Genomic DNA, 25484 nt, shown 5'->3' on the forward strand with positions numbered 1-25484 from the left:
CCACACTGCAGTGATTTGACGGCATCTAATCTTGCCACATTTTTGGATGTGGCCATCCATTCCGCGAACGCCTCCTATTCGCTACGCAGTCTAAAGCAGCCTCAAACATCTCAAAAGACGAGATGAGCACCGGCCCACTCGTACAATTGTCGATTGTTTTTCGGCTGGCAATAGACATACGTTTCATCTATCACCATCTTTCAACTGCGTTTCATCATTTTACCGGCATCTCCGGTTGCCACAATTATGGGATGTGACCAACCTTTCATCTGCCCCTCAGGGTCAGCTTCTCAATGAAATTGGGTATACTGTGACAAGCAAGAGACCGAATTCCCTTGGTTTGCACGCCCCAAGGGAAAACAAGTCTGCTCAGAGCGTGTCATAAAGTGAACTCTTATTGTAAACCACAACCACCGCGATGCTCCCACAAGGGGGCCATCCCAGGACAGTAGGTGAGACCTGAATACAAAGCATCGTTCGATGCAGTGCATCAGATCACACTGGCTTCTCCTGCTCCCGCGGTAGCAGTATTTATAAAGACCTTGCCTAGGGTCCCACAGGGTGATACCCGCGTCCACCCTGCTACCTTTCGAGTAAAACACCTTACTCATGGATTGGGTACCCATGGTATTATGGTCGCCTCTTACGACCGGTATACCTACCGTGGGCATATTCTGACCCCTAACCCACAGGAGGAAGTTTGCCAGCGCAGTTGGAAACGTTTGAGACAGAAAACAGATTTGCCAACATGCTGGCAAATCTGTCATTAAACGAGCAATTGTTGTTTGTTTGTATAGCCGAACGATCTCGGCAACTGCTCAACCGATTTAAATGAAATTTGGCACAGAGAAAATGTATCACCTTCTAAGACTTTCTACTTAGGTGTTGCCACTCAGAATGTCTCACAAGATTGCCACCTATTCGAAATTAAAAACACAAGTAAGGAAGGTTAAGTTCGGGTGTAACCGAACATTACATACTCAGTTGAGAGCTATGGTGACAACCTAAGGGAAAATAACCATGTAGGAAAATGAACCGAGGGAAACCCTGGAATGTGTTTATATAACATGTGTATCAAATGAAAGGCACTAATAAGTATTTTATGAGGGAGTGGGCCATAGTTCTATAGGTGAACGCCATTTAGGGATATAACCATAAAGGTGGATCAGAGTTGACTCTAGAATGCGTTTGTACGATATGGGTATCAAATGAAAGGTGTTACTGAGCATTTTAAGAGGGAGTGGGCCTTAGGTCTATCGGTGGACGCCTTTTCGAGATATCGCCATTAAGGTGGACCAGGGGTGACTCTAGAATGTGTTTGTACGATATGGCTATCAAATGAAAGGTGTTAATGAGTATTTTAAAAGGGAGTAATCCTTAGTTCCATAGGTGGACGCCGTTTCGAGATATCGCCATAAAGGTGGGCAGGGGTGACTCTAGAATTCGTTTGTGCAATATGGGTATCAAACGAAAGGAGTTAATGAGTATTTTAAAATGTATTCGAGGTATCGCAATAAAGGTGGACCAGGGGTGACGCTAGACTTTGTTTGTACGATATGGGTATAAAATGAAAGGTGCTAATGAGGGTTTTAAAAGGGAGTGGTGGTTTTTGTATAGGTGGTCGCCTTTTCGAGATATCGCCAAAAAGGTGGACCAGGGGTGATTCTAGAATGCGTTTGTACAATATGGGTATCAAATGAAAGGTGCTAATGAGTATTCTAAAAGGGAGTAATCATTAGTTCCATAGGTGGACGCCGTTTCGAGATATCGCCATAAAGGTGGACCAGGGGTGACCCTAGAATTTGTTTGTACAATATGGGTATCAAAAGAAAGGTGTTAATGAGTATTTTAAAAGGGAGTAATCCTTAGTTCCATAGGTGGACGCCGTTTCGAGATATCGCCATAAAGGTGGGCAGGGGTGACTCTAGAATTCGTTTGTGCAATATGGGTATCAAACGAAAGGAGTTAATGAGTATTTTAAAATGTATTCGAGGTATCGCAATAAAGGTGGACCAGGGGTGACGCTAGACTTTGTTTGTACGATATGGGTATCAAATGAAAGGTGCTAATGAGTATTTTTAAAAGGGAGTGGGCCTTCGTTCTATAGGTGTTCGCCTTTTCGAGATATCGCCATAAAGGTGGACCAGGTGTGACTTTAGAATATGTTTGTACGATATGGGTATCAAATGAAAGGTGTTAATGAGTATTTTAAAAGGGCGTGGGGCTTAGTTCTATAGGTGGACGGCTTTTCGAGATATCGCCATAAAGGTGGACCAGGGGTGACTCTAGAATGAGTTTGTACGATATGGGTATCAAATTAAAGGTATTAATGAGAGTTTTAAAAGGGAGTGGTGGTAGTTGTATATGTGAAGGCGTTTTCCAGATATCGACCAAAATGTGGACCAGGGTGACCCAGAACATCATCTGTTGGATACCGCTAATTTATTTATATATGTAATATCTGCCAAGATTTTAAGGGTTTTTTATTTCGCCCTGCAGAACTTTTTCATTTTCTTCTACTTAATATGGTAGGTGTTACAACCATTTTATAAAGTTTTTCTTAAGTTATATTTCGTGTCAATAAAACAATCCAATTACCTTACCATGTTTCATCCCTTTTTTCGTATTTGGTATAGAATTATGGCATTTTTTTCATTTTTCGTAATTTTCGATATCGAAAAAGTGGGCATGGTCATAGTCGGATTTCGTTCATTTTTCATACCAAGATAAAGTGAGTTCAAGTAAGCACGTGAACTAAGTTCATAAAAGATATGTCGATTTTTGCTCAAGTTATCGTGTTAACGGCCATGCGGAAGGACAGACGAACCACTGTGTATAAAAACTGGGCGTGGCATCAACCGATTTCGTCCATTTTCACAGAAAACAGTTAACGTCATAAAATCTATGCCCCCACCAAATTTCAACCGGATTGGTTAATTTTTGTTCGACTTATGGCGTTAAAAGTATCCTAGACAAATTAAATGAAAAAGGGCGGAGCCACGCCCATTTTGAAATTTTCTTTTATTTTTGTATTTTGTTGCACCATATTATTACTGGAGTTGAATGTTGACATAATTTACTTATATACTGTAAAGATATTAAATTTTTTGTTAAAATTTTACTTAAAAAAAAAATTTTTTTTAAGTGGGCGTGGTCCTTCTCCGATTTTGCTAATTTTTATTAAGCGTACATATAGTAATAGGAGTAACGTTCCTGCCAAATTTCATCATGATATCTTCAACGACTGCCAAATTACAGCTTGCAAAAGTTTTAAATTACCTTCTTTTAAAAGTGGGCGGTGCCACGCCCATTGTCCATAATTTTACCAATTTTCTATTCTGCGTCATAAGCTCAACTCATCTACCAAGTTTCGTCGCTTTATCTGTCTTTTGTAATGAATTATCGCACTTTTTCGGTTTCTCGAAATTTTCGATATCGAAAAAGTGGGCGTGGTTATAGTCCGATATCGTTCATTTTAAATAGCGATCTGAGATGAGTGCTCAGGAACCTACATACCAAATTTCATCAAGATACCTCAAAATTTACTCAAGTTATCGTGTTAACGGACGGACGGACGGACGGACGGACGGACATGGCTCAATCAAATTTTTTTTCGATCCTGATTATTTTGATATATGGAAGTCTATATCTATCTCGATTCCTTTATATATGTACAACCAACCGTTATCCAATCAAACTTAATATACTCCGTGAGCTCTGCTCAACTGAGTATAAAAATTGAATGACATATACCGATATGGGTATCAAACGAAAGGTATTTCACTCCGCATTACAATAGGGACATTTTTGAGTAGGGTTGCCACCTATTCGAAATTAAAAAAATTGCATGAGATATGCCGATATGGGTGTCAAACGAAAGGTATTTCACTCCGCATTACAATAGGGACATTTTTGAGTAGCGTTGCCATTTAGGGTTGCCACCTATTCGAAATTTAACAAAAATTGCATGACATATACCGATATGGGCATCAAACGAAAGGTATTTCACTCCGCATTACAATAGGGACATTTTTAGTAGGGTTGTCGTTTGGGGTTGGAGTAGTTGGAGGACGATCCGTTTCCTCCCTTATTTCCAAGCACATTTGCAGCTAGCCCCTCATCAGCATGGCTTCAGAAAACTCTATAGCACTACCTCCGCGCTAAATGTCATTAGCACCCAGATAAATTGCGGTTTGAATCAATACCCCCACCATAGAACAGTACTCGTAGCGCTGGACCTATCAAAAGCCTTTGATACGGTCAACCATGGCTCATTACTGCAAGACCTGGAAGAGTCTACCCTTCCCCCATGTCTTAAAAGGTGGACCGCAAATTATCTGGGTGGTCGGCAGGCATCGGTGCAATTCAGAAACGAAACATCAAAACCAAGGAGAATTAAACAAGGGGTGCCACAGGGTGGTGTCCTATCCCCACTTTTGTTTAATTTCTACATATCTAAGCTACCTTCACCACCGGAAGGAGTCACAATCGTTTCCTACGCCGATGACTGCACAATAATGGCCACAGGCCCAGGCCAAGAGATCGATGAGCTATGCAATAAAATAAACGGCAATAGGGACATTTTTGAGTAGGGTTGCCATTTAGGGTTGCCACCTATTCGAAATTTAACAAAAATTGCATGACATATACCGATATGGGCATCAAACGAAAGGTATTTCACTCCGCATTACAATAGGGACATTTTGAGTAGGGTTGTCGTTTGGGGTTGGAGTAGTTGGAGGACGTAATGGATGAGTCAGCTTCAAATTCTGCAATTTTCGTTCACCCAGTTGGTAGTACCACTGAAAAAAGGAAGCGGGTGAGAAAACTGACTGAAAAATAGACAGCCGAGCAAACGGAGAGGCTGTTGCAGGAAGTAGAGGTCAGGGAGGGGACCTTGAATTTTCTTTCGCCTCAATACTGGGACTGGAATTTGAGGGAGGCTCAATGGCAAGATGTGGCGGATGTTTTAAAGATGTTTTAGTTTTAAAAAATAAGGAACCATATATACTTAATAAGCCTTACAAAGAAGGCCTTGGGGAGTGTTATGGATGTTGATGGTCCTTTGCCGAATGCAGGTCTGGTACGTTCCGGTAACAAGCACCATAAAGGTACTCGCCCGACCATCTCGGGAACGATTTGGCTAGACCACATGAAGCCTTCTAGGCTATCCCGCCCTCCCACCACTTAAATTCATCAGGAGTTCGGGTTTGCCAGAGCCTCGGCTGTTAATGAAACAGGATAAAGATGTTTAAAAATGATATTAAGATATCCGAAGGGTTCTAAGAAAAAGAAGTTGGCGTTTAAAGAAAGGTTAAACAAAGCTGTTGTTGGATTTGCTGATGCAGATTGGGCAAGTGATGCAACGGATTGAAAATCAGTGAGCGGATTCATTTTTCAAGTATATGGATGCACAGTTAAATGGTCCAGCAAAAAGCAAACTACTATTACATTATCATCTAGTGAGTCAGAATATGTAGTTATAAGTGCAGCAGTAAAGGATTGGTTTCCTCGAAAGCGGTGCCGCTATATAGCGGCCGTTACATAACGGTACGAGCTATACGCAGACATCAACGTAGTCCAGCGAATTAAAACGCAGCGGCTGCGCTGGCTAGGCCATGTTATGCGAATGAACGATGATGCTCCGGCCAAGAAAGTGTTTCTATCTAAACCAGCCTATGGAAGCAGAGGTAGAGGGCGGCCCCCACTCCGTTGGAAGGACGAGGTGGAAAACGATTTAAACTCCCTTGGTGTGACCAATTGGCGCCGGTTGGCGGAGCGGAGAAGCGACTGGCGCGCCCTGTTGGACGGCCATAACCGTTTAGACGGTTAAGCGCCAATTAAGTAAGTAAGTACATAACGGTAGAGTATGTTGTCAAAAATGTTGCAGTGTAAAAGTAATTATGTGTAAACTAAGAAGACGGTGAAGTTCACCGTAACGTAATATAGCGGCCTGGCATAAAATATTACGGTCATCATGACGGCAGGAACTCGTTCATCACCGTTTTTTGTCACCGCTATTGTCAAAGCGGTGAACATTTTGTCAAATATTTATAAAATAAACAATATTTTTTAATTTGAATTTTTTTTACCATGTTTTATTTTTGTATGTGCAGTTAAGAAAATAAAGGAAAAACTAAAAAAAAAGGAATAATGTAAAATAAAATTTTGTGGATCGTCTGCCGTAAGTGTTCATAGTTTCCGACAAAGCGGTGCCGCTGAAAACGGTGAGTATACCGGGCGTTCTTTAGCGGTCGTAATAAAGCGGCACCGCTTTCCGAGGAAACCAAGCATTAACAGAAACAGTTTGGTTACGTGGAATACTTAAGGACCTTAAGAAATTAGTGAACCAATTGAAATATTTGAGTATAGCAATGGTTGTATTGATATGGCTAATACTTATGAATTAAAAAGAACAAAGCACATTGATATCAAACACCATTTGCGACTTCTGGCGACTCCAAGCTCCTGATGGAATTTGGTGGTGGGGAGGGCGGGATGGCCTGAACGTTTAATGTGGCCATATAAATCGTTCCCGAGATGGTCGGGCTAGCGCCTTAATGGTGCTGTGTTACCGGAGCGTACCGGATCTGTATCCGGCAAAGGACCATCACATCGATAACATCGAGAACAGCCTTCGGGGAGTAACCTTATCGCTACAACAACAACAACCACCATTTTATCAGAGACAACGTTTCAAAGGGCATGATGAAATTAACATCAATCAATACAGAAAACCATCTGTTGGCCCTCCGCCTATCTTTGTCGACCGTAGAATGCATTATATATTGTCGGTAGAAAGCGCTCGCGCATTTTTTCGCATCCGACAGCACTTTATCGCCAAAGGCGATGGAAACTTTGTCATTGTGCCTAGACGGATTCGATAGGGTCTTTACGGTGGACCAAAGTTTACCTACACCGGCAGAGACGTTACAACCGCTTAGGTGCTCCTCCCATTTCGCCCGCCTGTGTTCATCTACAAGCAATCTGATGCGTTGGTTTATATCCCTTATTTGGGGGTCGCCGGGATCGAGCTGTTTTATAAGGTCACGTTCTCTCGCTAAACTTGCGGCCTCCGCCGGGAAGTGAGGCCGAATTTCGGGAATTCTACTGGCGGGAATGAAACGAGCCGAGGCGAATTCAATGACCTTGCGGAAAACACGCTCCCCTTGGCGGGCATCAGTTGGCGTAGGGAGGGCAGCAAAGCGGTTGTCTGTAAAGGATTTGTATTCGTCCCACTTTCCTTTTTTAAAGTTAATGAAAGTGCGTTTTTCTGTGACGATGAAGTCAGCGGAACTTACATACTTACTTAATTGGCGGTTAACCGTCTAAACGGTTATGGCCGTCCAACAAGGCGCGCCAGTCGCTCCTTCGCTCCGCCAACCGGCGCCAATTGGTCACACCAAGGGAGTTTAACTCGTTTTCCACCTGGTCCTTCCAACGGAGTGGGGGCTGCCCTCTACCTCTGCTTCCATAGGCGGGTTCCGATAGAAACACTTTCTTGGCCGGAGCATCATCTTTCATTCGCATAACATGGCCTAGCCAGCGCAGCCGCTGTGTTTTAATTCGCTGGACTATGTTGATGTCTGCGTATAGCTCGTACAGCTCATCATTAAATCTTCTTCGGTACTCGCCATCGCCAACGCGTGGAGGTCCATAAATCTTTCGAAGAACTTTTCTCTCGAACACTCCCAAAGCCGCTTCATCTGCTGTTGTCATGGTCCATGCTTCTGCCCCATATAGCAGTACGGGTACGATAAGTGACTTGTAGAGTATGATTTTCGTTCGCCGAGAGAGGACTTTACTTTTCAATTGCCTACCTAGTCCAAAGTAGCATTTATTGGTAAGATTGATTCTTCGCTGGATTTCAGTGCTGATGTTGTTGCTAGTGTTGATGCTGGTTCCCAAATAAACGAAGTCTTTTACTATTTCGAAATTATGGCTGCCAACAATAGCGTGGTTGCCAAGGCGCATATGCGCCGACTCTTTGCTCGATGACAGCAGGTACTTCCTTTTGTCCTCATTCACCATCAAACCCATCTTTACCGCTTCTTTTTCCAGTTTGGAGTAAGCAGAACTAACAGCGCGGGTGTTTAGACCGATGATATCAATGTCATCAGCATATGCCAGTAATTGCACGCTTTTATAGTATATTGTTCCAGTGCGGTTAAGTTCTGCAGCTAGTATAATTTTCTCCAGCATCAAATTAAAGAAATCGCACGATAGGGGGTCACCCAGTCTGAAACCTCGTTTAGTTTCGAACGGCTCGGAGAGGTCCTTCCCAATTCTGACTGAGCTGATGGTGTTGCTCAACGTCATTTTGCACAGCCGTATAAGTTTTGCGGGGAAAACAAATTCAGACATAGCGGCATATAGGCAGCTCCTTTTCGTGCTGTCGAAGGCGGCTTTAAAGTCGACGAAGAGGTGATGTGTGTCGATTCTCTTTTCACGGGTTTTTTCCAAGATTTGGCGCATTGTGAAAATCTGGTCGATGGTAGATTTACCAGGTCTGAAGCCGCACTGATAAGGTCCAATCAGCCGGTTCACGGTGGGCTTCAATCTTTCGCACAATACACTTGAAAGGACCTTATATGCGATATTAAGAAGGCTGATTCCACGATAGTTGGTACATTTTGCAGTATCTCCCTTCTTGTGGACTGGGCAAAGAACACTTAGATTCCAACCGTCGGGCATGCTTTCGTCCGCCCAGATTTTGCTAAGAAGCTGCTGCATGCGCATTACCAACTCCTCGCCGCCGAACTTGAATAGCTCCGCAGGCTATCCATCAGCGCCCACGGCCGTATTGTTTTTCAATCTGGTTATTGCTATTCTAACTTCGTCATAATCGGGCGGGGGGACATATATTCCATCATCATCGATTGCGCGATCGGGTTCTTCATCTCTGCGCGGTGAATTGCTGCCTCCATTTAGGAGAGCAGAGAAGTATTCCCTCCATAATCTAAGCACTCTCTGGACATCAGTTACAAGGTCGCCGTTTTCATTCCTACATGAGTTTGCCCCGGTCTTAAAACCTTCCGTCTGTCGCCGTATTTTTGGTAGAATTTTCGGGCGTTATTCCTGGTGGCTAGCAGCTCAAGCTCCTCGCACTCACGCCTTTCTGCTTCTGCTGTTTTCTTCCTGAAAAGGCGCTTCCCTTTTCAACTCACGATAGCGTTCACACACTCCTCTTGTCGCGCTCGCTTTTAACGTAGCCCTGTAGGCAGCGTCTTTTCTTTCGGTTGCAACGCGGCATTCTTCATCGTACCAATTGTTTTTTCGTGGCCGCCGGTAACCAATTTTTTCCTCGGCGGCAGTACGAAGTGCTTTGGAAATATGCTCCCACAGCTCCTGTATTCCTTCAGGATGAGTTGTGCTCTCAGAGAGCAGGTGTGAGAGTCGAGTTGCGAAATCATTGGCAGTCTGTTGTGATTGAAGCTATTCGACGTCTAGCTTTCCTTGTGTTTTTTGTTCCTTGGTTTTAGCTGCGTTGAGGCGGGTGCGTATTTTGGCTGCAACGAGATAATGGTCCGATTCGATGTTAGGTCCTCGGATCGTGCGCACATCTAAAACACTGGAGGCTTGCCGTCCGCCTATCACAACGTGATCGATCTGATTGCGAGTATTTCGATCAGGAGACAGCCATGTAGCTTGATATATCTTTTTATGCATGAACCTCGCGATGGATATGACCATGTTTCGAGCACCGGCAAAGTCAATCAGCCTCAGTCCGTTAGAAGAAGTTTCATTGTGTAGGCTGAACTTTCCGACTGTAGGGCCAAAAACAGCTTCTTTGCCCACCCTGGCGTTAAAGTCGCCAAGCACGACTTTTATATCATGACGGGGGCAGCGCTCGTATGTGCGTTCTAATTGTTCATAAAAAGTGTCTTTCACCTCATCGTCTTTCTCCTCTGTCGGCGCATGGGCGCAGATGAATAAAATGTTGCTTTTATTCCGATAGCGGCGAGACGCTCGTCCACAGGCGTGAACGCCAGCACTTGGCAACAAAGTCTCTCTCCCACCACGAATCCGACGCCGAAACTGCGCTTATTCGTATGGCCACTCCAATATATGTCACAATTTTTGATCTTTCTTCCTTGCTTCGTCCAACGCATTTCTTGGATGGCCGTGATGTCAGATTTTGCTTTGACGAGGACATCAACCAGCCGGGCATCTGCACTAATCCCATTCAGGGAGACGCAGTTTACGAGTTCTGCGCTCACGATTGAAATATCCGGCGAACTGTGACAGCTTCCTACCATACGTGTGGCGGCGTTTCCGTTTATTGTACATAACGTCGTTTCTTATATTTGATCCGCCAACATCTCACCCCTACTGTCCACCCGCAAGTTTGAATGCCATAGATCGTGATAGGTATTGAAGGCCTAAGATAATGCGATTGTTGCCAGTGAGTAAGGCGCTGATATTAGGGCGGTATCCACTGGGGCAACAGATGGCAGGAGGATGTAGATGTTCTTGATTTCTAGGTTTGCATCGCCTGACTGGACAGATAAGCCTTGACGTTCTAAGACACTGTCCCTGCGGTCGATGTCGGGATCAAATATATGATATTGCACAGAGTGGTGTATGATAAACGCGAGGCCGCCTCCAATTCCGCTCTCGCGATCTTTTCTGTGGACATTATACCCAGAACAGGTCGCAATGCAGATCTTGCTGTGAGTTTAGTCTCTTGAATCGCAGCAATGCGGATGTTGTGCCGCTTCATGAAATCGACTATCTCCGTGATCTTCCCAGTTAATCCATTACAGTTTAACTGCAGAATTTTGAAGTGCATATGGGGAGACGTCGTCACTCTGGGAGTAAGTGACGGGTGACTACGCCTGGGTTGTGGAAGGCCAGGACGCTACTGCTGTTGTGACCCTGGGACTGGACGTCCTTGGGTAAGCATTGGGAAACCCGGTGTATTTGAGTATGCGGCCTGGCAACATGGCGCAATGAAACCCGTCGGGGGGTTGCCGTCGCGGAGACCAGAACATCTAGGAAAGTGGCACCGTCCATGGCAGTAGCTGCATTGGGCGGATGTCGCATATATATTCTGTGCTGGCAGACGGTGCAAAGGGGGGTAGGGACTAAGAGTATGTTTTACATGACCTACACAATTGCTGCCGGAAAAGAGAGAGGGGGTAGAAGACGGGGGCAGGGGCTGATGCTCGGCATTGCTCCCGACTCTACTACGGAGATTGTAGGTATGAGTGGGAGCAGCCGTGTGAGCTGGTGGCGCCGTGGGGCGCGAGCAACAGCGGGTACTTGTTGTGGCTTGCTGAGCAGCGGGGCTGCTGGAAGGTAGCGGGGGCGCTAAGGCGCAGACTACGAGACGTGCTAGGGCGTGAACAGCAAGGAGCCACAAAAGATGTATAGAAGTTACGTGGACGTCTGGTTTTGGGATCTAGCCCAGAACAACCTATCCGATGCAACCATCCCTTACACGAGACATACTGACAAGAGTATGACCGTCCTAAAAAGATTCTTTTCCGGCAGATGCAGCAAAACCATTTCTCAGGACCGGGGGCAGGAGTTGGAACCGGATTGGGTTCAATACCTTCCCGGAGCAAGGGTATATGGAGCAGTCCCGCTGCAAGGAGCTGCTGGGAGGATGGCAATTTGTGGGAGGGATACAACAAATTAAATGGTGTTACACTGAAATGGCAGTCCTTGGTCAGGAAAAATCCCAAGTCGCTCCGGTACATAGAACCGACGGCCTTAGGAAGGGTCAAAAGGAGTGGTAGCGACTGGTGGTCGGGATTGCTACTGTTCGCATATCGGGAGTTGTAGCTCTTAAAAACTGCCGAAACAACTGGAGGCGCCATGTGCCACGAGAGTCATGAGTATTAGTAGATTATTAATAGCAACCGTAAGCCGCATTTGTGCGTGGCCGCCAAGGAGCCACCAATGATTTAAAGAAATTGTGTTCGCGACGATTATTAGGAGTTAACCCTAGGTGAAACTACCATTTCCACGAGATATACAGACAAAAGTGTGACTATTTTATGTATCTCTATTTCTTTTCAGCAGACGCAGTAGTACCAATTCCAAAGACCGGGGTTAGGTTCGAAGCCTCTCTGAAGTAAGAGAACGAGGGACAACCTCTCCGCAAGAAGCTACTACTGAAAATGTGTGAACGGAATGCGAGATCTTCAGGCAAAAACCACGGATCTTTACGAAATGGCCAACATGCTGATTTCCTTAAATACATACAAAAAAAACTTTTCCTAAATATTATTTTTTTAAATAGAAAAATCAAGCTTAAAGTAAGAACACCGGCGTATGCCGTCGCGCCGCCCACGCCGCCGCCGCCGATAAAGTGATCGGCGTAAACCTCTAGTAGGTACATATCGATGGTTGGCTGCACAAAGATCCCTGTCTTGGTAGACCTACCTCCGGTGTAAAGCACATATCAATGTCCGTTGGTCTTCGGCCCAACAAGTTGGTACCAATCGGTGAGCTGGGGTGTTCAAGTCCACCAGCCTTGGTTTGGCCGAGGAGGACTATCCATCCTCCCCTTCCATTTTCGGGTAATGGCACCCGGTTGCACGGCAACTCCACCGCGAGTTCCGTGTTTGTCTCAGTGTCCCTCTTTCATTGATTTTGATATCTCGATATCTGATTAGCAAGTTAATCAGATTGAGATATTGTGTTTTGTCCCAATTTAGGAATGTGACCAACCTTTCCTGTCCTGCAGTGTTACAACAATGTAAAACATTGTTGAAGACGGAGCTGGTTTTGCTTAGATATTGCTTAAGGGCCACACTGCGTTGACAAACAGAGTGAGCTTGGCACCTATTATGCTCCGTATTAAACTCCATCACAATTAAAATCAAGGGATGTGACCAACCTTTTCCGCACACATACCTGTGAGTGCCGAGTGCCCACCTCAGCAATGTCTCTCGACATCGCTTAAGACCACACTCGTTGACAAACATTGCACGCCATATTGTGCTACATTTGGCTTCCATATTGGCTACTATTATTTCACTCCAATTTCCACTCAATTACGCAACAATTATGCTCCATTTTACACTCCAAATTACACTCCTACCACAATTAAAGGGATGTGTCCAACCTTTTCCGATCACAGATCTGTAAGTACCGAGTACCTGCCCAGCAACATCTTCGCATAGCAGTCGGCCACACTGCAGTGATTTGACAGCATCAAATCTTGCCACATTTTTGGATGTGGCTATCCATTCTGCGAACGCCTCCTATTCGCTACGCAGTCTAAAGCAGCCTCAAACATCTCAAAAGGCGAGATGAGCACCGGCCCACTCGTACAATTGTCGATTGTTTTTCGGCTGGCAATAGACATACGTTTCATCTATCACCATCTTTCAACTGCGTTTCATCATTTTACCGGCATCTCCGGTTGCCACAATTATGGGATGTGACCAACTTTTCATCTGCCCCTCAGGGTCAGCTTCTCAATGAAATTGGGTATACTGTGACAAGCAAGAAACCGAATTCCCTTGGGTTTGCACGCCCCAAGGGAAAACAAGTCTACTCAGAGCGTGTCATAAAGTGAACTCTTATTGTAAACCACAACCACCGCGATGCTCCCACAAGGGGGCCATCCCAGGACAGTAGGTGAGACCTGAATACAAAGCATCGTTCGATGCAGTGCATCAGATCACACTGGCTTCTCCTGCTCCCGCGGTAGCAGTATTTATAAAGACCTTGCCTAGGGTCCCACAGGGTGATACCCGCGTCCACCCTGCTACCTTTCGAGTAAAACACCTTACTCATGGATTGGGTACCCATGGTATTATGGTCGCCTCTTACGACCGGTATACCTACCGTGGGCATATTCTGACCCCTAACCCACAGGAGGAAGTTTGCCAGCGCAGTTGGAAACGTTTGACACACAAAACAGATTTGCCAACATGCTGGCAAATCTGTCATTAAACGAGCAATTGTTGTTTGTTTGTATAGCCGATTATTAGGAGTTAACCCTAGGTGAAACTACCATTTCCACGAGATATACAGACAAAAGTGTGACTATTTTATGTATCTCTATTTCTTTTCAGCAGACGCAGTAGTACCAATTCCAAAGACCGGGGTTAGGTTCGAAGCCTCTCTGAAGTAAGAGAACGAGGGACAACCCCTCCGCAAGAAGCTACTACTGAAAATGTGTGAACGGAATGCGAGATCTTCAGGCAAAAACCACGGATATTTACGAAATGGCCAACATGCTGATTTCCTTAAATACATACAAAAAAAACTTTTCCTAAATATTATTTTTTTAAATAGAAAAATCAAGCTTAAAGTAAGAACACCGGCGTATGCCGTCGCGCCGCCCACGCCGCCGCCGTCGATAAAGTGATCGGCGTAAACCTCTAGTAGGTACATATCGATGGTTGGCTGCACAAAGATCCCTGTCTTGGTAGACCTACCTCCGGTGTAAAGCACATATCAATGTCCGTTGGTCTTCGGCCCAACAAGTTGGTACCAATCGGTGAGCTGGGGTGTTCAAGTCCACCAGCCTTGGTTTGGCCGAGGAGGACTATCCATCCTCCCCTTCCATTTTCGGGTAATGGCACCCGGTTGCACGGCAACTCCACCGCGAGTTCCGTGTTTGTCTCAGTGTCCCTCTTTCATTGATTTTGATATCTCGATATCTGATTAGCAAGTTAATCAGATTGAGATATTGTGTTTTGCCCCAATTTAGGAATGTGACCAACCTTTCCTGTCCTACAGTGTTACAACAATGTAAAACATTGTTGACGACGGAGCTGGTTTTGCTTAGATATTGCTTAAGGGCCGCACTGCGTTGACAAACAGAGTGAGCTTGGCACCTATTATGCTCCGTATTAAACTTCATCACAATTAAAATCAAGGGATGTGACCAACCTTTTCCGCACACAGACCTGTGAGTGCCGAGTGCCCACCTCAGCAATGTCTCTCGACATCGCTTAAGACCACACTCGTTGACAAACATTGCACGCCATATTGTGCTACATTTGGCTTCCATATTGGCTACTATTATTTCACTCAAATTTCCACTCAATTACGCAACAATTATGCTCCATTTTACACTCCAAATTACACTCCTACCACAATTAAAGGGATGTGTCCAACCTTTTCCGATCACAGATCTGTAAGTACCGAGTACCTGCCCCAGCAACATCTTCGCATAGCAGTCGGCCACACTGCAGTGATTTGACGGCATCTAATCTTGCCACATTTTTGGATGTGGCCATCCATTCCGCGAACGCCTCCTATTCGCTACGCAGTCTAAAGCAGCCTCAAACATCTCAAAAGACGAGATGAGCACCGGCCCACTCGTACAATTGTCGATTGTTTTTCGGCTGGCAATAGACATACGTTTCATCTATCACCATCTTTCAATCATTTTACCGGCATCTCCGGTTGCCACAATTATGGGATGTGACCAACCTTTCATCTGCCCCTCAGGGTCAGCTTCTCAATGAAATTGGGTATACTGTGACAAGCAAGAGACCGAATTCCCTTGGGTTTGCACGCCCCAAGGGAAAACAAGTCTGCTCAGAGCGTGTCATAAAGTGAACTCTTATTGTAAACCACAACCACCGCGATGCTCCCACAAGGGGGCCATCCCAGGACAGTAGGTGAGACCTGAATACAAAGCATCGTTCGATGCAGTGCATCAGATCACACTGGCTTCTCCTGCTCCCGCGGTAGCAGTATTTATAAAGACCTTGCCTAGGGTCCCACAGGGTGATACCCGCGTCCACCCTGCTACCTTTCGAGTAAAACACCTTACTCATGGATTGGGTACCCATGGTATTATGGTCGCCTCTTACGACCGGTATACCTACCGTGGGCATATTCTGACCCCTAACCCACAGGAGGAAGTTTGCCAGCGCAGTTGGAAACGTTTGAGACAGAAAACAGATTTGCCAACATGCTGGCAAATCTGTCATTAAACGAGCAATTGTTGTTTGTTTGTATAGCCGAACGATCTCGGCAACTGCTCAACCGATTTAAATGAAATTTGGCACAGAGATAATGTATCACCTTCTAAGACTTTCTACTTAGGTGTTGCCACTCAGAATGTCTCACAAGATTGCCACCTATTCGAAATTAAAAACACAAGTAAGGAAGGTTAAGTTCGGGTGTAACCGAACATTACATACTCAGTTGAGAGCTATGGTGACAACCTAAGGGAAAATAACCATGTAGGAAAATGAACCGAGGGAAACCCTGGAATGTGTTTATATAACATGTGTATCAAATGAAAGGCACTAATAAGTATTTTATGAGGGAGTGGGCCATAGTTCTATAGGTGAACGCCATTTAGGGATATAACCATAAAGGTGGATCAGAGTTGACTCTAGAATGCGTTTGTACGATATGGGTATCAAATCAAAGGTGTTAATGAGTATTTTAAAAGGGAGTAATCCTTAGTTCCATAGGTGGACGCCGTTTCGAGATATCGCCATAAAGGTGGACCAGGGGTGACCCTAGAATTTGTTTGTACAATATGGGTATCAAAAGAAAGGTGTTAATGAGTATTTTAAAAGGGAGTAATCCTTAGTTCCATAGGTGGACGCCGTTTCGAGATATCGCCATAAAGGTGGGCAGGGGTGACTCTAGAATTCGTTTGTGCAATATGGGTATCAAACGAAAGGAGTTAATGAGTATTTTAAAATGTATTCGAGGTATCGCAATAAAGGTGGACCAGGGGTGACGCTAGACTTTGTTTGTACGATATGGGTATCAAATGAAAGGTGCTAATGAGGGTTTTAAAAGGGAGTGGTGGTTTTTGTATAGGTGGTCGCCTTTTCGAGATATCGCCAAAAAGGTGGACCAGGGGTGATTCTAGAATGCGTTTGTACAATATGGGTATCAAATGAAAGGTGCTAATGAGTATTCTAAAAGGGAGTAATCATTAGTTCCATAGGTGGACGCCGTTTCGAGATATCGCCATAAAGGTGGACCAGGGGTGACCCTAGAATTTGTTTGTACAATATGGGTATCAAAAGAAAGGTGTTAATGAGTATTTTAAAAGGGAGTAATCCTTAGTTCCATAGGTGGACGCCGTTTCGAGATATCGCCATAAAGGTGGGCAGGGGTGACTCTAGAATTCGTTTGTGCAATATGGGTATCAAACGAAAGGAGTTAATGAGTATTTTAAAATGTATTCGAGGTATCGCAATAAAGGTGGACCAGGGGTGACGCTAGACTTTGTTTGTACGATATGGGTATCAAATGAAAGGTGCTAATGAGTATTTTTAAAAGGGAGTGGGCCTTCGTTCTATAAGTGTTCGCCTTTTCGAGATATCGCCATAAAGGTGGACCAGGGGTGACTTTAGAATATGTTTGTACGATATGGGTATCAAATGAAAGGTGTTAATGAGTATTTTAAAAGGGCGTGGGGCTTAGTTCTATAGGTGGACGGCTTTTCGAGATATCGCCATAAAGGTGGACCAGGGGTGACTCTAGAATGAGTTTGTACGATATGGGTATCAAATTAAAGGTATTAATGAGAGTTTTAAAAGGGAGTGGTGGTAGTTGTATATGTGAAGGCGTTTTCCAGATATCGACCAAAATGTAGACCAGGGTGACCCAGAACATCATCTGTTGGATACCGCTAATTTATTTATATATGTAATATCTGCCAAGATTTTAAGGGTTTTTTATTTCGCCCTGCAGAACTTTTTCATTTTCTTCTACTTAATATGGTAGGTGTTACAACCATTTTATAAAGTTTTTCTTAAGTTATATTTCGTGTCAATAAAACAATCCAATTACCTTACCATGTTTCATCCCTTTTTTCGTATTTGGTATAGAATTATGGCATTTTTTTCATTTTTCGTAATTTTCGATATCGAAAAAGTGGGCATGGTCATAGTCGGATTTCGTTCATTTTTCATACCAAGATAAAGTGAGTTCAAGTAAGCACGTGAACTAAGTTCATAAAAGATATGTCGATTTTTGCTCAAGTTATCGTGTTAACGGCCATGCGGAAGGACAGACGAACCACTGTGTATAAAAACTGGGCGTGGCATCAACCGATTTCGTCCATTTTCACAGAAAACAGTTAACGTCATAAAATCTATGCCCCCACCAAATTTCAACCGGATTGGTTAATTTTTGTTCGACTTATGGCGTTAAAAGTATCCTAGACAAATTAAATGAAAAAGGGCGGAGCCACGCCCATTTTGAAATTTTCTTTTATTTTTGTATTTTGTTGCACCATATTATTACTGGAGTTGAATGTTGACATAATTTACTTATATACTGTAAAGATATTAAATTTTTTGTTAAAATTTTACTTAAAAAAAAAATTTTTTTTTAAGTGGGCGTGGTCCTTCTCCGATTTTGCTAATTTTTATTAAGCGTACATATAGTAATAGGAGTAACGTTCCTGCCAAATTTCATCATGATATCTTCAACGACTGCCAAATTACAGCTTGCAAAAGTTTTAAATTACCTTCTTTTAAAAGTGGGCGATGCCACGCCCATTGTCCATAATTTTACCAATTTTCTATTCTGCGTCATAAGCTCAACTCATCTACCAAGTTTCGTCGCTTTATCTGTCTTTTGTAATGAATTATCGCACTTTTTCGGTTTCTCGAAATTTTCGATATCGAAAAAGTGGGCGTGGTTATAGTCCGATATCGTTCATTTTAAATAGCGATCTGAGATGAGTGCCTCAAGATACCTCAAAATTTACTCAAGTTATCGTGTTAACGGACGGACGGACGGACGGACATGGCTCAATCAAATTTTTTTTCGATCCTGATTATTTTGATATATGGAAGTCTATATCTATCTCGATTCCTTTATATATGTACAACCAACCGTTATCCAATCAAACTTAATATACTCCGTGAGCTCTGCTCAACTGAGTATAAAAATTGAATGACATATACCGATATGGGTATCAAACGAAAGGTATTTCACTCCGCATTACAATAGGGACATTTTTGAGTAGGGTTGCCACCTATTCGAAATTAAAAAAATTGCATGAGATATGCCGATATGGGTGTCAAACGAAAGGTATTTCACTCCGCATTACAATAGGGACATTTTTGAGTAGCGTTGCCATTTAGGGTTGCCACCTATTCGAAATTTAACAAAAATTGCATGACATATACCGATATGGGCATCAAACGAAAGGTATTTCACTCCGCATTACAATAGGGACATTTTTAGTAGGGTTGTCGTTTGGGGTTGGAGTAGTTGGAGGACGATCCGTTTCCTCCCTTATTTCCAAGCACATTTGCAGCTAGCCCCTCATCAGCATGGCTTCAGAAAACTCTATAGCACTACCTCCGCGCTAAATGTCATTAGCACCCAGATAAATTGCGGTTTGAATCAATACCCCCACCATAGAACAGTACTCGTAGCGCTGGACCTATCAAAAGCCTTTGATACGGTCAACCATGGCTCATTACTGCAAGACCTGGAAGAGTCTACCCTTCCCCCATGTCTTAAAAGGTGGACCGCAAATTATCTGGGTGGTCGGCAGGCATCGGTGCAATTCAGAAACGAAACATCAAAACCAAGGAGAATTAAACAAGGGGTGCCACAGGGTGGTGTCCTATCCCCACTTTTGTTTAATTTCTACATATCTAAGCTACCTTCACCACCGGAAGGAGTCACAATCGTTTCCTACGCCGATGACTGCACAATAATGGCCACAGGCCCAGGCCCAGAGATCGATGAGCTATGCAATAAAATAAACGGCTATCTCCCTGATCTCTCCAGTTTTTTCGCCTCGCGAAACCTGGCATTGTCACCGACTAAATCTTCCGCGACCTTATTTACAACATGGACGCCCCAAATGTCGACCATATTGAACATCCACGTCGATGGCACTACGCTACCGACTGTCCTACACCCCAAAATCTTGGGTGTGACGTTTGATCAGGATCTACATTTTGGTGCGCACGCAACCGCAATTGTTCCGAGAATTCAGAGCCGTAATAAAATCCTCAAATCCCTTGCTGGCAGTACCTGGGGAAAAGATAAAGAAACGCTCATGACCACATACAAAGCAATTAGCCAGCCGATTACGTGCTACGCGTCACCCATATGGTCGCCAAGCCTAAAAACTACCCACTGGAAGAAACTACAGGCCTGCCAAAATACTGCTCTCAGAATCGCCACGGGCTGTCTTCTTATGTCCCCAGAACACCATCTGCATAATGAGGCGAGAATACTCCCCATCAGGGAGAGAAATGAGATGCTGACCAAACAGTTTCTGTTGAATACCCAGAAACCTGGGCATCCCAACAGACATCTGATTGACGAACCAGCACCGCCTAGGGGCCTAGGGAGTCATCTCCGTAAGCATTTTGAGGAAATACGGCACCTGAGAACCCAGCCGTATGAAGCGAAAAAACACAAGCAGGTCCTTGGTGAACTCCATAGACAGGCGTCGGACCTTTATGTCGGGAATTGCCCGGTGAATCCAGTACTTGAAGAAAAATATCCAGAACTCGCGGAAGAGGAACGCATACTCCCCAGGGACACGCGTGTCACTCTTGCTCAACTTCGTTCTGGATACTGTAACAGGTTAAACTCTTACCTATCCAGAATCAACCCCGACATACAAAATGTATGCCCCGCTTGCAATGTGTCCCCACATGACACCAACGATCTCTTTAATTGTAATGTGGAACCAACGCCTCTAACACCCCTTTCCTTATGGTCCACCCCTGTTGAAACGGCAAGTTTCCTTGGACTCCCGTTAGAGGATATTGATGACAATTTGTGATCGGTCGCGGCTATTAGGTGGGGCGAGCATTGCTACAACAACAAGCAGGTCCTTGGTGAACTCCATAAACAGGCGTCGGACCTTTATGCCGGGAATTGCCCAGTGAATCCAGTACTTAACGAAAATTATCCAAAACTCGCGGAAGAGGAACGCATCCTCCCCAGGGAAACGCGTGTCACTCTTGCTCAACTTCGTTCTGGATACTGTAACAGGTTAAACTCTTACCTATCCAGAATCAACCCCGACATGCAAAATGTATGCCCCGCTTGCAATGTGTCCCCACATGACACCAACCATCTCTTCAATTGTAATATGGAACCAACGCCTCTAACACCCCTTTCCTTATGGTCCACCCCTGTTGAAACGGCAAGTTTCCTTGGACTCCCGTTAGAGGATATTGATGACAATTTGTGATCGGTCACGGCTATTAGGTGGGGCGAGCATTGCTACAACAACAACAACAACAACAAGCTCGTCAGGTGATGAAACTAGTGCGCATCAATGCGATTATGCTCATAATTCAAGCCTTTCAGATAAAGAAACTGAGGTGGATGTAGACGAAGTTCCCCTTAATATTTTTAAAGCAATTCTAATATTATATCATGCTCTAAAGTAATACGAACAAGTGGCCATTATTTCAATTTTTCGGTATGTTGAACATTTCTTTTATAAATTGGTATGTTATTTATACACAGAATATGTTTAAAGTCGGACAAAGGCCTTTAAAACGGGTAGTTTTTATGAAAAAGCTTTTTACTAGCCTTCTAAATAGTCATTTAGATGACAGACTTAATATGCCAACTATTACCACTACGATAAGAAATGAGATTCTCAATTTACTTCCTGATCATGCTACAAATGGATCTGAAAATATGATATCGGCAACAGAAACTAAAAAACGGAAGATTTGTGCCATGTGTCCTTCTTCCAAACGAAGAATGACGAAGATGGTATGCGCAAAGTGCCATAAACACCTATGTGGAGAGCATAAAGTTGATGTTTGTGCCTCCTGTCTTATCTGAGGTTAGAACTTTAAAAGCTGCTTTTCCTATTTAAGTTTAATTATTAAGTTTTAAGAAACTTAAAGACCTGTATGAGAATTCCCGCCACAAATTGTGATTTTTTATTTTTTAAAAGGTAATGCCTTAAAGGTGAAGCCAACTGATAGACGCCTGTGAATTATTAATTTTAAGTTAAAAGAATATAACTTTTCCGTTTTATTTTTGACTTGTATTTATAAATAATGAAATAAATTATAAAAAAATAAAACGCGTTCATTATTTCTACTCACACCCTTCTGAAAATGGATTTAAAATAAGTCGTCGTCATAATGACGAAGGATGACGTTAATGTACAAAAATAAGGATGACCGTCCATGGTTAAACATTTTTTTCTGTCTAATGCACTTTATTTTTGTAATTAAGTAAAAAAAAGATATATATGAGCTGATAACCTGATAGGATTCAACAAATGATCCCGAATTCATCCAGAAAAAGCCACGAATTGACCCCGACGATATCGCGGACGGATCCCGAAAACCATCCAGAAATACCCCGGAAGAGTCTCCCACAGTTCCCGGAATAGTCGCAAAAAACCCGAAATGACAACCACACGATTCTAGACCTATCCAGAGAACTACACAGAAATGATGCCGGAAAGGTCCCCAAACGATCCCGTACAGATCCCGAAAACCAACCAGAAATGCCCCGGAAGGGTCTCCAAAAGTTCCCGGAATAGTCCCAAAAAACCCGAAATGACAACGACACGATTCTAAACTTATCCAGAGAACTACACAGAAATGATGCCGAAAGGGTCCCCAAATGATCATGTATTAGTCGCGAAAAAGCCCCGAAATTACCCCGACGGAATCCCGGACGGATAGCCAAAACCGTCTAGAATTGATGCCGGAAGGTACCCCAAATGATCCCGTATTAGTCTCGAAAAAGTTCCGAAATTACCCCGACGGGATCCCGGACGGATACCCAAAACCATCTAGAAATGATGCCGGAAGGTACCCCAAATGATCACGTATTAGTCGAGAAAAAGTCCCAAAATGACCCAGTCGGGATCCCGGACGGATACCCAAAACCATCTAGAAATGATGCCGGAAGGTACCCCAAATGATCCCGAAATTACCCCGATGGGATCCCGGACGGAACCCGAAAAGCAACCAGAAATGATGTCGGTAGGTACCCCAAATGATCTCGAAATAGTCCCGAAATGACCCCGTCAAAAATATTTACTTAACGTTTGACGTCAGTGATGAAAACTGGATGTCAATCGACTGACACCACAATTTGATGACAGTCTTTGGCACACACTGCTATATCGACTTCATGCCAGTTTTTAATATGTAATGAAAACACATTTGACACCAAATCGCCATGGTGACAGTTATGTCAGTATTTTATGTCAGTGATTTTGACATAGTAAAAAAAAACAAAGCATAACTGTCAGCATCACTCCTATGCTTTACATGCAGCATATTCAGAGTTTACTCCGGCTGAGCTCAACCACCATGTAGCACTGTAAGCAACAAAGTGTTTATTTGCATACAGAAGAATGTAAACAAGCAAGTAAACAAAATATAAACAAAGTTTAAGCGCAGGTGCTGCTTTTGTCAAAATCAGCTGTTGTTAATATGATGTATGTAGCAAAGGAAATGTTTCAACCAAAGCCAGATGTATTAAGGGGACATTTTCTTTTTCTAACATCATCCCTATTTGCTTTATCTAAATATTTAAGAAAAGATTTACTAAATTGTAGTATCCAAATCGATCCCGATGGTGATGATAAATTTTTTACTAACGGCGGTGATGTCAAATTTAACTTCACGAAGACATCAACTAGCGACATTCCAATCAATGAACAGGGCATTTCCTTAAATGTTAGGTCTTTTAACTGTTACCGTCATCAAACGAATTATGCGAATCTTTATGTAGATTTTAATTTGAAAACTGCTTTAACGTGGCTAATCACAAGCCCAGCATACAACCAACTTCTGCGGACGTGATGCTATCACGGTTTTTATGTTTGTAAGATAGACTTATTACACCAAATAAAACAGTCCCCATTTTTTTGATATGTTAAACACTTATTATGCAAGTATTATCATTGAGAGTTCCAATGAAGTAATCGCATATTGAATTATGTTAAGATAAGCATTATGATTCACGTCAACAGGAACTGCTTATGCAGCTGTCTTGCATTCTTATATGTATACTATTAATAAAATTGCTATATGTACTATGCTTGGTTTGTACTCACCATAGGAGCATCTATTTTCATGTTTTCCAATGGTATATGACTGGTATTATTCCAATTACCCGCCTCCGGGAAACCGAAATTATTATCAGACTCTTCGATCACCATTTCCATCTTGAAGCCGTTTGTTAGATACCTTCTTCAAGCGGAACTTGTTTAATCAGTCGTAATAGTACAAAAACATATACTACAGATAAAAAAAATATCACATTCCATACGCTCCCATCATTGCTAAAACTATTGGTATTATTATTGCGTTGAATTAATCTGAAGCCTTTTCACATTCCACTTTATAATTGTTATGCTTTCACTTTATGCAGCAAAGCAGTTGGTCAACGCCCTTTCCTTGTTTTTAGCATCGATCGATCTCTGCACTTCGATTTTTCCTATACTCTTGCATTGGGGCTGCAACCAACTGTCTTTGTTTGCTTGATAAATTTTAGAATTCTGTTATTTTCTAAACGTTTTCACTTTTCACACTTTGTAGTCATTTTGTAGCCTAATTTCCAACAATTTTCGATACATAAATATTTATATTTTTTAACCAAATTATAATTTTTGCTAAATTGAAAAATTGTCAGACACTTCACGATTGATTGCAATTTTGCGAAAATTTCTGACACTTGTCAATTAACACTATCGTTAGTTTACCGAGTAATCGATAGGTTGACTATCGATGCTTCTTAGATGGTGGCGACACGCCAAGGCAAGGTGCACAAGAGGCTACGCGTCATAGACAATAGCCGTGTTTTTTTTACACGTAAACGTCTATACGCTTAAACTTTATGTGGACTGCTAAGCGTCAAACTTTAAATACACCTCTGAAATTGCTGCGCATAAAATGTGTAATACTAAATTTCAATACGCATTATACTCAGATGTAACTGAAATATGTGTTTTTGTTTCACCCTCTACACTAATTCTATGTATTCTATAGCTATCAGCCGGTGGCAAAATCCTGAGCCAGCGACAACAGCGATATGAACCAGATAAATCCAGATAGAAGTCTGGTTCAGTTTGTGAGCCAGATAATTGGTTAATTACTTCTTTTTAGGTTGGCAACGCGGCCTTTAATATACATACTTTTTCAAAAATAGATGTCGCTGCTTAGCCTTTCGCCATATGAGTTAAATGAAAAACAGCGGGGACATCGCCTATCACATTTGACGTGTGCGAAAATTTCACGACATCTGGGGCCCTATTCGCTAACTGTGAGTTTTAAAGTGTACACAAGAAATTGTGTAAACTTTGAAAATCTGATTCTGTAAAGCAAAACTGTGAACAAAAAAAACTCACTGATAAAAACTTCGTGAGTTTTTTTGGCAGTCAGTGTACACTATTCTGACATTCAAAACTCATACGCACTGTTGCAGAATGACTTTTTTGTTTTCATGGCGTTTGATGAATATTTTCCCACTGACATAAGACTTTTACATTCAGCGCTCATTCAGCAAAACAATGTACACAATAATTTACAGAATCGCATGAAAATTTAAAGTGTAAA

General features: G+C 43.0%; 1 protein-coding gene across 12 annotated transcripts in view; it reads right to left on the reverse strand.

Annotated features, from left to right (window-relative positions):
* Positions 1 to 24571, reverse strand: part of tweek (transmembrane protein KIAA1109 homolog tweek) — a 115755-nt gene extending 91184 nt beyond the window's left edge. For all 12 annotated transcript variants that reach the window (XM_067767027.1, XM_067767028.1, XM_067767024.1 and 9 more), the window contains exon 1: positions 23984 to 24571. In XM_067767027.1, the coding sequence (XP_067623128.1) occupies positions 23984 to 24094 (111 nt within the window). In that variant the 5' untranslated portion in view covers positions 24095 to 24571. The remainder of the gene's footprint in view (positions 1 to 23983) is intronic.
* Between the last annotated feature and the right edge of the window lie 913 nt (positions 24572 to 25484).

The sequence above is a fragment of the Eurosta solidaginis genome, chromosome 2 (genome assembly GCF_040869045.1).
Source record: "Eurosta solidaginis isolate ZX-2024a chromosome 2, ASM4086904v1, whole genome shotgun sequence".
In the NCBI taxonomy this organism is placed as follows: domain Eukaryota; kingdom Metazoa; phylum Arthropoda; class Insecta; order Diptera; family Tephritidae; genus Eurosta; species Eurosta solidaginis.